The sequence below is a fragment of the Saimiri boliviensis genome, chromosome X (genome assembly GCF_048565385.1).
Source record: "Saimiri boliviensis isolate mSaiBol1 chromosome X, mSaiBol1.pri, whole genome shotgun sequence".
In the NCBI taxonomy this organism is placed as follows: domain Eukaryota; kingdom Metazoa; phylum Chordata; class Mammalia; order Primates; family Cebidae; genus Saimiri; species Saimiri boliviensis.
The window spans coordinates 117,809,028-117,822,591 of record NC_133470.1 but is presented as its reverse complement, the minus strand read 5'-3'; the positions used below and the strand labels follow the sequence as shown (position 1 = coordinate 117,822,591).

At 35.6% G+C, this 13,564-nt stretch overlaps 1 protein-coding gene across 10 annotated transcripts in view; it reads right to left on the bottom strand.

Moving 5' to 3' along the window:
• Positions 1-555: 555 nt before the first annotated feature.
• KLHL13 (kelch like family member 13) overlaps positions 556-13,564 on the bottom strand; it is a 198,236-nt gene continuing 185,227 nt past the window's right edge. For all 10 annotated transcript variants that reach the window (XM_003931057.3, XM_003931053.3, XM_074392108.1 and 7 more), the window contains 2 exons: positions 5,160-5,273; positions 556-2,123 (listed from right to left, as the gene is read on the bottom strand). In XM_003931057.3, coding sequence (XP_003931106.1) covers positions 1,636-2,123; positions 5,160-5,273 — 602 coding nt within the window. In that variant the 3' untranslated portion in view covers positions 556-1,635. The remainder of the gene's footprint in view (positions 2,124-5,159; positions 5,274-13,564) is intronic.

Genomic DNA, 13,564 nt, shown 5'->3' with positions numbered 1-13,564 from the left:
ATATTTGCACTGCTAATCACCCACTGGTAAAGAAATTTGAAGACTCTCTAGTTGTATTTTAATAGCCCTAAATTTTTGGCTCAGATTGATCATCTGCAGATAAATGGAAAAGATCACAATATGATGCTAACACAGTTCTCAAATAATCTTTTACAAAAACATTTTTCCTTTGGAATCCTAGGTCAAGACAAATCTCTGAGGTAATTTTCCACAATCCCTTCTTTCAACCAAGATGAATCTTCTTGAAGATCAGGGAGACTAAACTCAGAATTGTAACTGCTCTTTCGGTTTAGACATGGCTGGAAGTTCTTCTTCTGTGGTAAAGAGCCAGTTACCATCTTCCATAATCTAATTCCCCAAACACAACCAGCAATAAATTTTGATGAATATGGTTAGATTTGGTCAAATTTTTTTTTCTTTGAATAAATTGCATATTCACTCATCCATGCTGTTCAGAGCTGTAAATTCTGATCACTTTAACATTGCCATACAAATATATAGATATTTAACCAAAGGAAGTCAAGTCAGACAATAATGGGATGTCTCAGACCAAAATGACATTAAATGTTTTTTATTGAACAAAAAAAGATAAAACATGGAAGTTGAATTTATTGAGCAAAAGCAGCTCTCCAGGTGAAGCTGCTATACTTTGTGCTAAATAACCTTATGAACTGAGTATACAGAATACATATAATATGCAAGTTACCACAACAGCAAAGGAGAAGGAGTAGAATATGGTGTTTGAAGATAAAATCTGGTCAAGTGACAAATTTTGTTGCTCCAAATTTCTAGCCCTTATCCACCTAAATTCTGTATGGTTCTACATATATGCATTCAATATGTGCATACTGAATTCCCATTTTAATGGAAGCTGCTTTTTGGAAGAATTCTTTTTAATTTCACATTTATTTGATGTGCCACTCAATTTTTTAAAAAATTATATTTGACATATGTGTGTGTGTATATAAATATACACTTGAAAAACTCCAAACCCTTGTAAGTAGAGGGTTCATGATGCTTTTTAAATTCATATTGGTGAATTTAAGCTATTTCTCCTGTGTGTCTAAGAAACTTTGTGTTCTCAATGCACCCACACAGTCAGGTGGGTTGACAGATATGTCAAAAATACTTTATGAAAAGAGGGAGGTAGCTCATGCGAGTTGGCAACCTTTTGTGTATTGTTTCCTGTTCAAGCAGGCTGCCTCCCTTTGACATCTTATGGTCAAAGATGAAAGGAAAACTTTTTACTTTGAAGCCTAGTGAACACAGTTGTACATTTACTATAATCCAACTTCAACTTGGCTTATTGGGTTTACTAATGTAAGATGACAAATACCTTACACCCAATACACAGCATTTAAAGAGTACTGAAGAAACATTTTATAGATGATACTTTTTTCATATGTTAAACATCAGCTTCTATGGGATACATTTCCAGAATGGTTGCATTATCACTTTATAAACATTCTAGGCCAAACAAACAGCACAAATAACATCAATGTTGTCTTTTTTCCAATATGTGTATCAATTACTGGAGGCTAATCCTAACATATATACTACTTAAGGGGGGAAAAGAAGAGAATTTATGACACATTGCAAAGATAGAACTATAGCATCTTAGTTGTAGAGATGATCTTAAGGTGCAGAAAGAGGAGACTCTCTGGAAGGTGATGGTGTGGTTTCTTCTGGTGGGAAAACTGTGAGTGTGCAAGCACGAATGCCACCAAGGGATTCTGGGAGATCAAAAACCTTATGCCATTCATCTTTATCTGGATCGTATTTCTGCACTATCTCTACCATGCAACGATTATTCCAAGAATACCCCCCAACCACATAGATTTTATTTTCAAAGACAGCGACCCCAACATCACTCTGCCCTCTTAACATGGCAGCAATTGGGGTCCACTGGTCAAGGATAGGTGAATAGTATTCACAGCTTAGGACATCATCATAATCACTTGTTCCTCTGAAGTGATTGCCACCAATGACATAGAGCCTTTCTCCCACTGTACACATGCAATGTAGACCTCTAACAGTGGTCATTGGTGCCTTCTGGATCCATTTGTCAGTATCAGGGTCAAAGCACATGAGCTCCTTTTGGAAAGTATCATGAGTAATTCCTCCTAAAGAATGAAAACAATAGGTGTGAAGTAAATAAATTATTATAGAAATGCAAAAGTAAGTAAAGAAACTCTGTCATAGACAATTTCCAGCCACATATTATGACATACAGTTTGTCAATACTGTTCTTAGGACTGTCTTCCCTCTATAAATACATTCTCTGGATTAAAAATAAAGAAAATAACATTTTAATCTTTTTAAAGAACAAAACCATCACTTACATTATTGCAATGACTTTCTCAAATACCCATGGTATTTAAAAGGCTCTGCTGAAGGAAAATATATTTTGGTCACTGATAGAATTGGGTCTGTAGTAACTCCAACTACAAAGCATCATTCACTACTTACTGCCTTTTAGTGGGTACCCTCTGGGGTGCTGAGCACTGGGCTAGAGCACATTAAATTCCAGGTGCCCATTTCCTCACTTGTCAAAAAACAATATCTACTCTAGTTATTGCATTAGGACTGTGACTATGAAGTGAGATATTTATCAAAACGCTTTGAAAAAGTTGAAAGTCTTGTACAAGTGCAAAAGCTTATAAGAATATTCAGAATTGTTAATGTTTATAGAGGTTTTGGTGGGTGAAGTGAGGGTGGATATTGTTATCTGTTATCAGAACCCCTATTTAAAAATCTAAAGAATTAGCATGCTGGCCAGGCGCAGTGGCTCACGCCTGTAATCCCAACGCTTTGGGAGGCTGAGGTGGGTGAATCACGAGGTCAAGAGATCGACACCATCCTGGCCAACATGGTTAAACCCCTGTCTCTAATAAAAATACAAAAATTAGCTGGGTGTGGTGGAACGTGCCTGTGGTCCCAGCTACTTGGGAGACTGAGGCGGAAGAATTGCTTGAACCCAGGAGGCAGAGGTTGCAGTGAGCCGAGATTGCACCACTGCACTCCAGCCTGGCAACAGAACAAGACTCCATCTCAGAAAAAAAAAAAAGAATTAGAATGCTGAATATATGTAGAATTTTATACATGCAGCAATTTGTTGTTGGCCTAATTGAGTCTATACCATCTACAAAGTGTACTTAGATCACATATAAATCAGTCTCTATGATGAAAGTATCAAACTATACCTTCTGTAGACAAGGGAGAGAAGTAAGCCGATCTTTAGTCAAATTATTCAAAGCTTTACTGTCAAGTGGCCAGATGGCAATCACTGTTTTCTTCTGCTTTTAAAAAATATTTTCTCTGGGCTTTATACAATTCCCAGAAAGCAAAAGAGCATTAATTGTTTTGAAAATCAGCTACAGTTTCTAACTACTCTCGATCGGGAAGGTCATTCCATAATATATACCAGTTACGCCAAAGCACCACACAATTCAGGTATCATTTTTCTCAGAGGAGTTGGAGCTCTCATTATAATGGTACAGTCAGCTGCCCACATAACATAGACAAATGGTGAAAATCATTGATTAGTGGGAGCACATTTATTACCTGGATGGCTCTTCTAATATAAGACATCCCGTAGTTGCTCATGAATTTAACACCAGAAACCTGCCAATCATATACTACAGGCCTTTCATTGATCCTTACTGATTACAGATTTCATAAGGCAGTGGTCAATCAGGCCACAAATATCGCCTTAATACCTTTGGTCTTTAATAATGTAACTGCTAGCCTGGCATTGGCAGGCATTCAAATAGGGAAGAATTGTCCCAGGTAGAGTGTGTCAGGACCAAATGATAATAATCTGACTAACAAAGTCAAATGTCAGTAACAGAGGTGGTCATTACATTAAAGTGAGACTTCTTCCTAAATTCTACAGGAGAACAAAAGCAGAAAATGCGTTAAATAAAAGAAAGAAATTCTACAGTAGGTTGATTTAAACTCCAATAATTTGAGAATGAAAGTTGCTACTTGGATGCTGTGAATAAACTATAGGCATTTCAGAATTTTTTAACAGAAAAAATATATCTGCATGTGCATTAAATACAGATAATCAGCACAGAAATATTTATGCAATGACACCATAGTAGAATTCCCTTATAATGCTAAGGAAAAAGAAAACCCATATTATGGGCTATCCTGAAAGAGAGAATGAACATTATAATGCACTATTATGCATATTGGAAGCATGTTTTATGCATAGGAGACCTTATACGTTTTATAATGATACAGTCCCTCACACAGTTTAGCCAAACCTTAAATAAAATGAATTAATTGTTGCTACAGAAACTATGAACAGTGTTTATTTGAATACAGATCATGGGGACTGGAAAGCAAAATTTGAAAGCTTTCCAATTTCTTCTAAGTTATACCTTACAACAGGATTGGTTTACTATTATTCTTATAAATTTACAGAATGCCCAAGGCATTCATATGCAAATATACATACAAATACTTTCTAAAATCAACATAAATTATATTTTGGTAATCGCTTTTTCTGGATTTTTTTTTTCTGAGATGGAGTTTTGCTCTGTCACCCAGACTGGAGTACAGCGGGCGATGTCAGCTCACTACAACCTCCGCATTCTGGATTTAAGAGTTTCTCCTGCCTTAGCCTCCCAGTTAGGATTACAGACATGCACCACCACGCCCAGTTAATTCTTTTTTTTTTTTTTTTTTTTTTTTTTTTTTTTTTTTTTTGAGGCAGAGTCTTGCTCTTTTGCCCAGGCTAGAGTGCAGTAGTGCAATCTTGGCTCACTGCAACCTCTGCCTTCAGGATTCAAGTGATTCTCCTGCCTCAGTCACCCAAGTAGCTAGGACTATAGGCGCACACCACCACGCCCAACTAGTTTCCTTGTATTTTTAGTAGAGATGGGTTTTCACCATGTTGGCCAGGATGGTCTTGATTTGTTGCCCTCGTGTTCCACCCGCCTCGGCCTCAAAAAGTGCTGGGATTACAAGCATGAGCCACTGCACCCAGCCTAATTTTTGTATTTTTAGTAGCGACAGGGTTTCACCCTGTTGGTCAGGCTGCTCTCAAACTCCTGATGCCTGAATTATTATTATTACTACCATTATATAGAAACATAACCACAAAGTTAAAAGCTTATATGTTATATTGTGTTCACATGATACTTGTTTACCTGAAATATACATCACTCCTCCATACACAGTTCCAGCATGGCCATAGTGGGGCTCACTCATTTTGGCAACATAGGTCCATTCATTTGTTCTTGGATTGTAGCATTCTACTGTAGCTGTTAAAAAGAAAAGGAAATGATTTTTAACTTCAGATTTAACAATTAATTATTTTTATCTTATGTGAAACAGTAATAATATCCAAACACTTGAAACATATCTATTATAGCTATGAGAGATACGTGAAAGACTTTTGGGGGAGCTCTTATAGTAATTATTGAGACTATAGTAATAAGATAAACCATTAGTACATGTTACATTAGAATAGTGTAAGAATCTAACACAATTCTGTCATTGCAGAAATCACTAAGATTTAATCTGTAATCTGCTTACATCTTTATAATTGGACATTTCTCTATTTTCTTTGCTCTAAAACAGGAAGAAAGGATGAAAAAAATCAAAAGGAACAAAAAGCTCCTCAATTCTGGTCCCATGTTGATGGAAACAAATGTTAATACATAAGAAGCAAACTTTTCATGGAGAATGAAAGTGTTCACACTACTTGGTTTATGTTCCAAAGCCCACTGCTTTAGTTCCTATACAGACTACAAAATGGACACTAATAATACTTTCTCTACATTTATACTTTAAAGCTAATAGTTTGTATATACCCACCGTCATTACAGCCAGTACTACTCCTTTTTTATTTTTATTGCACTTTAGATTCTGGTGTATTACTCTTAACCTGAAGGTGGTTGGCGGCATAATATAAAGTTAGTATCTTTATTAAGAATACTTCCTCTCAGTAATATATTTATCATCTTTAACATAATGTATTTTGGAGACGTGACCTCAACTCACTTAAGTAACTTTCAGTCAGTCTGTTATAACCTCAACAACAGAACAATGTCACAAAGAAAGATAGAAAATGTAATCACTTCATAAAAGGCAGAAAAGCTATTATGAGAACTCGTCAAAAGCACAAGGTCTAGATTGACTTGAAAAGTTCATATTATTTATCACAGACACTGACAACTGCTAATTCAATTTCTTGCATCCCCCAACCCTACTTTTTAAACTAAGAGAGCCACAACAACTGCTTAGGGAAACACTGCACCAAGCTAAAAATGAAATTTAATTCGCAGGTTCCCTTGAAGCTTTGGTCAACCATATGATATAGTTCTGCACAGTGATGAGTAGGTAAAAGTTTACTGACTGGGACTATTTGATGAAGCCACTGGAATTAGGCTTAGCTACTTGCAACCAAATGCAATCCTGATGAATCAATCTTTCAATAAGATTTTCCTCTTTAAAAAAAAAAAAATAGCATGGTCACAGACAAAACACACACACACACACACACACACACACACACACACACACACTTTTCCAAAGAAAGAGAGAGACTACTTTTCCACTCTATTCAAAAATTTCATTTCATCAGCAAATTCACTATGCAAAGTATGCTTTTCTCCTCCAACCATGCCTATATCATGCTACTTCTTGTATCTCTCTACTGACTCCCTTTTCCACTTCTTTTAGCTTTGAATTTTCAGTCTTATTTCAAAAGCTTTTACTATTCTCATTTTTACCTACTGCTTTGTTGGCTTTGTTCATTGTTTTAGGCCTGTATCCTTGCCAATTCTATTTCTTTTAAACCCTGTTTCTAAAATTAATAACAAGTTAAACTGCCACATGCCCCAATACTGTTTTTTACTATTTCTAGTCACTGGATGCCTTTTCAAATGTTCATTTCCATTTGCCTTTGGCATGACTTTTACCTAACTGACAAGCAAAATCCTACATTATCATTATCTCTCCATGTATATTTATTATTTCTCTCTCTCTTGCTCATTCTCTCTCTCTCTCTCTCTCTCCCCCCCCCCCCACATAACAGAAAACCTAGTGCATTGATTAGTACTTAGCACTAGCATAGTCATTAATGGGGCGGTTTCAGAAGTATCAGAAGTAATTGAACCATACATCCTATCTGAAACAGGGTCTAAAAAGACTTTGAGAGATCATCTTCTCCATCTACTTGAAGCCAAAGACAGGACTCACTATAGTTTTACCCTTTTCTTAATGCAGGACTCTGACTTAAACTTTGAAATTTTGGATTGTAACTATTGGTTCTTATGTTTAATTCAAACTGTTCTGATGTGATTTCCATTAGTTTCTTCTTATTATTTTTATACTGGAGTTAGAATTTGAATACTTATGTACTGTTATTATTAATCATATTTGTCTACATAGAAAGATAATTCCTCTGTCAGTGACTTAATTGCATTTTCCCCTAATAGTGGTTATAAGAATCCATCTATACTTTCTCATACAGGAGACCCTCAGTGTAAGATAGCCATTAACCACCAACAAAAAAATTACTATATAGTAGTTTGTCACCCCTAAACTTCTTTCCAGGTAAAAATCTATCTCCTTTAGCTGTTTCTGCCATTTAATTTTCATTGTCAACTTTTATTGTCATGCAGTTCTCCATGCAGAATTGCTATTGTTGTCAGTAAAATCAATAGTATTTTATTTTAAATTGGAATACATCTAATTAAAAAGTAGATACACATGCTCTTATTTCTATTTTCCGTATTTACAAGACACTCAGATATAGATGAGTACCAACAACTCTGATGGGAAGAGGGAGTAAGGGATGATGCAAGGCACAAAGCAGTGCTTCAATCACAGTCTGTGAGAGTTGGAAATGGTAAGGAGGCAACTGGAAAAATCTAGAGCAGATAGAAGCAAACCTCAGTCCATAGGCCAAATCCAGTCTACTTCCTGTTTTGTATTGCCCACAAAATAAAAATATGAATGATTTTATATTTTTTATACACTGAAAATGAATCAAAAGACTATTTTGTAACTTGAAAAAAATTCTATAAAGTTCAAATTTCAGTGTTCATAAATAAAGCTTTATTGGAGTACAGCCTCACTCATTTGTTTATGAATTATTTAGGGATGCATCTACACTGTAACAGCAGAGTTGATTTCTTATGACAGAGATTGAATGGCCCACAAAGCTGGAAAGAGACTACTTCTGACGCTTTACAGAAGTTTGCTGACCCCTAACCTAGAGAATTAACTTCAGTAGTCTAGTGGCCTAGTGTTTACATTAAAGAATCTCTCCAATTTAATAATTTTACTTAGGCTGGTTATCTCACATATATCAGGAGTTCTTATTTTCCAAGACAATTCCATAGGAATCCAGAATCAGTCCCAGAAGATGATACGGAATTTACTTTTTCTTTAAGATTAAGAAAGAGATTAGGCCTGAAGAAAATCATTTCAATAATGATGGCTCCCATAGATGGGAGATGAACTCTAGAAACATAGAGTGCTGGTGAGTGATCAAGAAACCCCCAAATCCTTTGGGGGGCATAGAGGCATTTAATAATTTTAGTAGTTTTATTGTATATTTACTTAAAAAACATCTAACATATTTTCTGTACGTTATTTCATTATTTGAAAGCTTGACTTATTAATATATAACTGACATGGAAGATACTGAAGCTGTCATATTCTTCTTCAATATACAAAACCTCAGTGGAAGATTGATTTCTTATATGACACAATTTTGAAAGATGCCAGAAATAACTGACTCCTTTTTCACTTAAGTGACAGCTACTCTAAGCTTCCCCTAGTTTCCCATTGTAACCAGCATCAAAGGAAAGCAGCATTTCGAAGGAATTATATTTCAGCACTAAACCAGATGAGCACAGGTGTGCTAGGCTAGTGCATGCATGTGCACACACACACACACACACACACACACACACATACACAGAGTCTTTTTTTGATGTACAATGGGCCTAGGTTTCCTTTGGTCCAACTACCCCATGAAAAGATTTTAAAAGGCCAAATATATTAACGTGATCTAAAGAGTCTTGCAAATGTTGCCACTGTTTTCTTTTTTTTAATTATTTTTAATTTTTGTGGGTACGTAGTAGGTGTATGTTTTTATGGGGTACACGAGATGTCGTGACGCAGGCATGGAATGTATAATAATCACATCATAGAAGATGGAGCATCCATCCTCTCAAGCATCTATCTTCTGTATTACAAATAATCCAATTATATATACTCTCAGTTATTTTAAAATGTACAATTAAATTATTATTGACCATAGTCACCTGTTGTGCTATCAAATACTAGGCCTTATTAATTCATTCTATTTTTTGTACCCACTAAATTTTTCTTTTTATAATTATATACAGGTAATGGTTACTCTATGAAATGATATACTGGTGCCAATCAACCTATTAAACTGTTAAATGACTTTCCCAACAATTGCCTTTTCCTGCCACCCATTGGCATCACCTTCTATTTACATAGCATATGCACATACCAACTTAATCAATTACAATGGGAATGTTGATTTATTATAACAGATGTTAGTATGTGCACTGAAGGGGGAATTCTATTTTAGAAAGCACTTGTAGGGCAGGGAAAATGTTAAAAACTCAGTTTCTGGCAGGAACATTCAGAAATATATGCAAGAGTTTCTTTAGAATCAGAATCTGCTATTCTGCAAAAACAATGGGTCCAAGAAAACGAAATGCCAACTAACACAAATTCACTTTTTAATTATATAAAGAGAAACATGATAAATGGATAGAAATCAGGAAATCTCATAAATGTTATTCTTTGGGAGAAATTCCATTTTTTTAAAAAAAGCAAATCTATAAGGTCGTGATAGATTTGTAATCTATAGATCATTTCAAATGGAATAAATTATCAAATAATTGGATGATAACTAGAATTCAGGTTCTTGGTATAGATGGTTTGTGCCTGTATTATAATCACATGTGTATTTTTTAAAATGCAGTTTATGAAAAAAGATTAAAATGGATCTATATTTACCATTAGAGGGGAATTTTTAAGTCATTATCCTTAGGTTAAGCTTTAGGGATTTTATTTTTAAAGCCTAAATATAAATTTAGGAATATCCCAAGAAAAGCATGATTCCCTTGTTTATTTTCCCTTTCAAAATGAAACACAGAAGACTATTTTTAATCAGAGATGGAGGGGTGGTTTCAGAAGGTCAGGAGCAAGGAAACCTGTATATGAGCCACTTGCCCAACAGAGTGGTCTATTTATAGTCCCTAGATGAGTATAACATAGGAGGAACTCAAAGAGGGTTGGGATAAGTTCAAAAAAAAACAAGCGTCTAGTGTCTTGGTTTTATGTAATGACTCTCCTTGGCCTGAAGATTAGAAACTCCCAGAAGAATAAGGCTTCTAATTAGTATTAGAAACTATATGTTGAATACTTAGTAGCTGAAGAGTATATTAACAGGGTTGATAATATCAACGAGCAAGGACTGACTTTGAAAACTGGAGCTATCTCCTTTGAGAAAAGAAGACTGCCCAGGTTGACGACCTATTATTTGGGAACTCTTGAAGATTATCTTATACAGGGATTTTCTAAAAAAAAAAAAAAAAAAACAAAAAAAAAAAAACAAGTAACTACTTGCATCTTCTAGATATTACCATATACCACAAATTTAAAATGGTATAATAATGTGAAAATAATATGTGAGGGTTGACTGAGGAGGCCTAAAGGACAATCCTACGCTAAGGACACTTATGCCTCAAGTGCTTTTAAAAGTCCAATTATTAAAATATATTGGAAAACCTATGCAGCTCATGATCATGCAACATGGTCCAACAATCTAGAAAGTCTGATCTTAGAGAAAAATATCATTGTAATAACAAAGGAAAACACTTTGGGTTTAAAAGATCAGGAAAAAGACCATGTCACTAACAAGAAAGGGTTTTATAAACAGGGAAATGTAAGAGCTAAGAACAGTTATTCTTTTCCCTGATAAATAGCTTAGTCTCAAACACATTAAACTACCTTTTTTTCTTAGAATATTTTTTAAAAAAAGATTCTGAGAATTATTCTGAACTTATCCAAAGCCAGTGCCAATATTTTGAACTTTCTCAGCTCTATGGAGCCTGGAATTCTGGTCAACTACAAGGACTCTATTTACAATAGAGAATAAAAGAAGTGAAAACAAGGCCAAACAATAATGGTAATGACAGATATGTAAGTCACAACATAAAAGGTAGACTTCCTGGCTTTATTTTTGGAAAACTTATACTACCCAATTTTATCTAAAATAATAAAATTATACCTTTTAGGATTAATTTATATGGCCAAAGTACTTCTATATCAAAGTATGTTTATCACCAATCTTATACTGGGAAGACAAAAAAATGATCATCAACTAAAGCATACCAGATGGGTTTATGGTGAAGAAAACTATCTGATATTACATCAAGAGAATGATTTTTAAAACTAACAGTCATAAATCATAATATTCACAGTGAATAAACTTTGGATAATGTTGAACTTTGTACATTTAATCTACAAAGAAAATCTATGTGGCCTCTAATAGATAATAAATTCTGTAAAAGAAGAAACAATGAAAGTTGTCTGTAATGAAGGACTGTAACCTGTTCAGTAAAATATCATGTGGGCTTTTAAAAATAGAAAATGAGAAAACACAAGAAAAAGAAATAAAGGGTATCCAAATTGGAAAGGAGGAAATCAAATTGTCTCTATTTGCAGATGACATGATTGTATATCTGGAAGACCCCATCATCTCAGCCCAAAATCTCCTGAAACTGATAAACAACTTCAGTAAAGTCTCAGGATACAAAATCAACGTGCAAAAATCACAAGCATTCCTATACACCAGTAACAGACTTAAAGAGAGCCAAATCAAGAACGAACTGCCATTCACAATTGCTACAAAGAGAATAAAGTACCTAGGAATACAACTAACAAGGAACGTAAAGGACCTCTTCAAGGAGAACTACAAGCCATTGCTCAACGAAATAAGAGAGGATACAAACAGATGGAGAAACATTCCATGTTCATGGTTAGGAAGAATCAACATCGTGAAAATGGCCATACTGCCCAAAGTAATTTACAGATTCAACGCTATTCCCATCAAGCTACCAATGACCTTCTTCACAGAACTGGAAAAAAACACCTTAAACTTCATATGGAACCAAAAGAGAGCCCGCATAGCCAAGTCAATTCTAAGCAAAAAGAACAAAGCAGGAGGCATCACACTACCGGACTTCAAACTATACTACAAGGCTACAGTAATCAAAACAGCATGGTACTGGTACCAAAACAGAGATATAGACCAATGGAACAGAACAGAGGTCTCAGAGGAAATACAACATACCCACAACCATCTGATCTTCGACAAACCTGACAAAAACAAGCAATGGGGAAAGGATTCCCTGTTTAATAAATGGTGTTGGGAAAACTGGCTAGCCATGTGCAGAAAGCAGAAACAGGACCCCTTCCTGATACCTTACACCAAAATTAACTCCAGATGGATTAAAGACTTAAACATCAGACCTAATACCATAAAAACCTTAGAAGAAAATCTAGGCAAAACCATTCAGGACATAGGTGTAGGCAAGGACTTCATGACCAAAATGCCAAAAGCAATGGCAACAAAAGCCAAAATAGACAAATGGGACCTAATCAAACTCCACAGCTTCTGCACGGCAAAAGAAACAGTTAGTAGAGTAAATCCGCAACCAACAGAATGGGAAAAAATTTTTGCAGCCTACCCATCTGACAAGGGGCTGATATCCAGAATTTACAAAGAACTAAAGCAGATCTACAAGAAAAAAACAAAGAAGCTCATTCAAAAATGGGCAAAGGATATGAACAGATACTTTACAAAAGAAGACATACAGGAGGCCAACAAACATATGAAAAAATGCTCATCATCACTGGTCATCAGAGAAATGCAAATCAAAACCACATTGAGATACCATCTCACACCAATTAGAATGGCGATCATTAAAAAATCGGGAAACAACAGATGCTGGGGAGGATGTGGAGAAATAGGAACACTTTTACACTGTTGGTGGGAATGTAAATTAATTCAACCATTGTGGAAGACAGTGTGGCGATTCCTCAAGGACCTACAAATAGAAATCCCATTTGACCCAGCAATCCCATTACTGGGTATATATCCAAAGGATTATAAATCATTCTACTACAAGGACACGTGCACATGAATGTTCATTGCAGCACTGTTTACAATAGCAAAGACCTGGAACCAACCCAAATGCCCAACGATGATAGACTGGATAGGGAAAATGTGGTACATATACACCATGGAATATTACGCAGCCATCAAAAACGATGAGTTCACGTCCTTTGTAGGGACATGGATGAACCTGGAAACCATCATTCTCAGCAAACTGACACAAGAGCAGAAAATCAAACACCGTATATTCTCACTCATAGGTGGGTGTTGAACAATGAGAACACATGGACACAGGGAGGGGAGCACTACACACTGGGGTCCGTTGGGGGGAAATGGGGGAGGGGCGGGGGTGGGGAGGTGGGAAGAGATAGCATG